Raw genomic sequence first — 3,865 nt, 5'->3', positions numbered from 1 at the left:
TCAAATATTATTTTTTAAATTTTTGATGAATGAAAATCCCCTTCGACTGCTCTCCACATTCCTGATTTCCACGACATACAAATAAAAGTGTCATTTATACAGAGAACTGTCTAAGATCGTCTAAGGTTATGATCTTGTAACTTCGACAATTATCTACTGACATCATCGACAACCACGTGTTAAATCAATGTGTCCACAAGAGTTAAAAGGATAAGAGATACAATATATAATTCATATATAAACAGCAAGTATATCAAAAGAATTTCTTCCCAAATCTGTAGGCATGGGATAACCAGTATTCAGCAGCAAGTTCATCGTTTATCAATTTGTAAGCTATCGTTAGCAGTATGAACGTAGTAAGCCGTTCTCTAAAGAAACCAGGAATACGGCTTTCTCGGTTTGAAATTATAATATTCCGTATAGCTCGATCTCTTTTTGTTATATTCCCAGTTCTATTGAATATGATAAAATGTAAAAAATGTGTGAATATGACAGGATGGACCCTCCAACATTTGAATCCAGTATCTATTAAGAATTCTTCTAACAACCATGTAGAAGTTGGTGTCTGATATATCAAATCCATGCATAAGTTCTTCGTACTTTGTAAAAACGATTGACGTTTGGACCATTTTGTACCAGCTTTAACAGCAAAATATCTCATCATCTCCATATTGTCGACGAAGGTTAACAACAGTTTATTTTCTTTCGAACACTTCTGTAAGATTTTTTCTATGAGGTGTAGTGCAATACCATATTGTTTAATTTTGCAAAAATACATGGCTATCAGTGACCAGCCAGCTATTGCGTCTGAATTTGTACCAATCATTAAACGTGACACGATGTTTTTGTGAGATATATACCTTTCTTTGTTATTTTGTGAGTCTAAACTTAATCTTTCGGCATATATTTGATTAGCATAGCAAACTGCTAATAGATAAATCCCTTTAGGAAAGTATGATTGTTTCTGTTTTAGCAGTCGAAACAGAGACTTTGATAGGATTGCACGAACTTGCTTTCGAGTAGATGATTTTAAGGTTAACCGAAAGAGCTTCAGTAGAGATAAAATTGCAATCTTCTTTTCCACAAATGTTGTGTCTGATAATGAGTACCGTTGAAGCTGGTGAAAATGAAAAGTCCTAAATGCGTCACCATAATGAGTACTTCGTAAAACAAGAGTTAAAAGGTTTTTTATTGCGTTTTCTAAAATCATTCTGGATGCATCATTAAGTATCCCGTCGAACAGATTATTCTCTGGTATAAAATAATGTGGACAGAAACCGTACCTTAACCAGTACATGAGACGTTTTTGTAGTTCATGAAAACATGCAAGAATATTGTTAGGATTCCACTCTTTTTGTGATTGCTCTTCGCTGAGCCAAAACAATGTTGTTTTAATGAAATATGAGCAAATAAGTTTTCCAAATGGCAAGAACGCCATTAAATCTTTCTTGATGTACTTGAAAAATACATAACACAATACTTGTGTATGATTCCACGAATGAATTAGTTCTCTCTCTGCCAATGAAAACGAAAGACGCCATTCAGTAGGACAGTCTTCTTCCGCACCGAACTTACTTCCTATTGGTACAAGTAAAATATCCTGGTTTAGAATTTTCTCTACGACGTCGATAGTTGGCCATTCACGACCCGCAACCCTATGTAACCATGGACTAGATATTGTCGGCCATGTTTGACTTCGAAAACAGAAAAGGTGATCAACTGACTCATCTTCTGGTGATATGCACGGCCCATGAATACGGATATTTTTATCCCGATAATTGCTCACGAAACACTCTTTAAACCGCCTGTTTGATACAACGGGACCATTAACGGATTCGACTCCCCAAACACGAACCAACTCCTCCGAAAAACGACTTTCAGGTGGAATTATTAAATGTGCAAATCCTGGATAAGAGTTTTGTGTATTACAAACTAATGAAGGTTTTGAGTCATCGACTTTATAACCAACGACATACACGACGATTTGTTCCAGGATAGTCATGATGTCATAATCACAGTCTGGTATATGCACTCCCTCTGCCCGGCTACCACTACTGACATTTGTGTACTGACTATTTACTTTCGTACAGTCATCTAGTACTGCATAAAGTAGGCGCGTTCCATCAACAGCATCGGCAGACCCACAAACATGACATAAAAGCTGGTATAACAAAAATGACGAACGTTTTGTTCCTTGTGTTTTACCAGCTGCAAAATCTGTAAAAAGTACAAAGTTGTGAGACTCAAGTTAATAAGAATTTCCTGAGACGAATTTAGGGGGTAGGGGAGCAGGGGGCAAGTGAACCCCTTATGCTTAAAATATGATAAATGCATACACTTTGTACAAGTACCACTACCAATGATAGTTTGGCACGTGACCCTAATTTCAAAATCCTGATTCCGCACTGGGGAACTGCATAATAATGTAATAGTTTCTTCGTTCCTTTTTAAATGGTATGTCTTTTTGAAATTTCTAACTATTTAAAGTGCTTACATATATATTCCTAAAATCGTGGTTTTGAAATCTTATAAAAACTAACTAATGAATTAGTTTTAAACGGGTAAAACTGATAGACCAAGATCACCTTCGAATTCAGTTCTTTAGTTTTACATTTACATTTATATCGTCGCAGCAGGGTAATTTTAAATAGTGCTTTTGCTTTTTCATAAAAAAAATCCATTTGTTAGGAGTTAAAATAAACGGGATTGTGATGCTGGTTCCTCGTCAGAGAAAGCCCAAGTCGATGTTTAATTGCGGATGTATTCCAATTTCGAATTTTAAAGATTTCTTAATTGTTTTGGTTCTGTTTCAAAAAATCAGTTTTTGGTTATACCTTAAAGCAGCTTTTAACAAAAGCGTATGTATTTCACTCGCCAGTTTTGTGCAAACGAAACACTTCAAACGACGTTGGTTTTCGCACCCGGTTTTAGACGTACCTGTGAGAAATTTCAGCATTTGACTTGATTGTAGGCGTAGCTGTTGTGAACAAACATGCCTTTCTTCTGATAGTTTATGTTCTAAGACAGATAACAAAGTAACATTCCCTCTTTCGTCCGTCTCTTCGAATTCACCAAGGTATTCAAACATTTTTTGTCGAGTACGTTCATCCGCACAAATGTTAAAATTTGAAGAGGAATGTGGAATGGTAAACAGATCAAAACGAAAAAGCACATCGCTGGCTTCGTTGATATATGCATTGAGTGACATCTGAATAAAATAAATAAACAAGTCCTTAGAAATAGACATGTGTCTATACAATATGTCTTACTCTCAATCGTCTTAAAAAGTTGTGAATGCATTTGAATTAAAACAAAGAAAGATCCGCCTTAATATACAATGATTCAACTAACAAAACTAACATGTGACTTAAGACAATTACTGATAATGTACCTGAATTTGTGAGTGTATGTTTTGTACCACACTGACGAGTTGAGTTCTCGCAAACATGTTTAACCACACCATATTTATTTTGTGCCTTTCTCAAGCATGGAACGTTTTATACAGTTGATATCTTACGTTAATTGGTAAAATATGAACTAGGCCGGTTTTTTATGTGATAACATTACAGTGAAAAGTTGAATGCACGATATCATTTTCAGTCGAATGCTTTTAAGCGGAATCATAACTTTGTGTTTTTCTCAATCACTTTATGAATTTCGAACAGCGGTATACTACTGTTGCCTTTATTTATACAATATATCTTTATATTTGTTTACTTAGCTTTTAAAAGCACAAAAATACACAGTTGAATATGTTTTACATTAACTATTTGAAGATAGGATGATTTGAAAGAAAGAAATCAGGTATAGTATATATACATCCTGAATAGTTTTATTAAATTCTAGAAAAATTAAAATTAGACCC

The 3,865-nt window shown here is 34.7% G+C and overlaps 1 protein-coding gene across 1 annotated transcript; it reads right to left on the bottom strand.

The window, feature by feature from the left end:
• Nucleotides 1-3,202, bottom strand: LOC143047021 (uncharacterized). The gene is made up of 2 exons (XM_076220015.1): nt 2,938-3,202; nt 1-2,217 (listed from the first exon to the last, which is right to left on the bottom strand). Exons 1-2 carry the CDS (start codon nt 3,086-3,088, stop codon nt 254-256), a joined length of 2,115 nt encoding a protein of 704 aa, XP_076076130.1. The 5' UTR covers nt 3,089-3,202; the 3' UTR covers nt 1-253.
• Nucleotides 3,203-3,865: the final 663 nt, after the last annotated feature.

The sequence above is a fragment of the Mytilus galloprovincialis genome, chromosome 9, assembly GCF_965363235.1.
Source record: "Mytilus galloprovincialis chromosome 9, xbMytGall1.hap1.1, whole genome shotgun sequence".
In the NCBI taxonomy this organism is placed as follows: Eukaryota; Metazoa; Mollusca; class Bivalvia; order Mytilida; family Mytilidae; genus Mytilus; species Mytilus galloprovincialis.
This window is presented reverse-complemented; position numbering and strand designations above follow the sequence as displayed.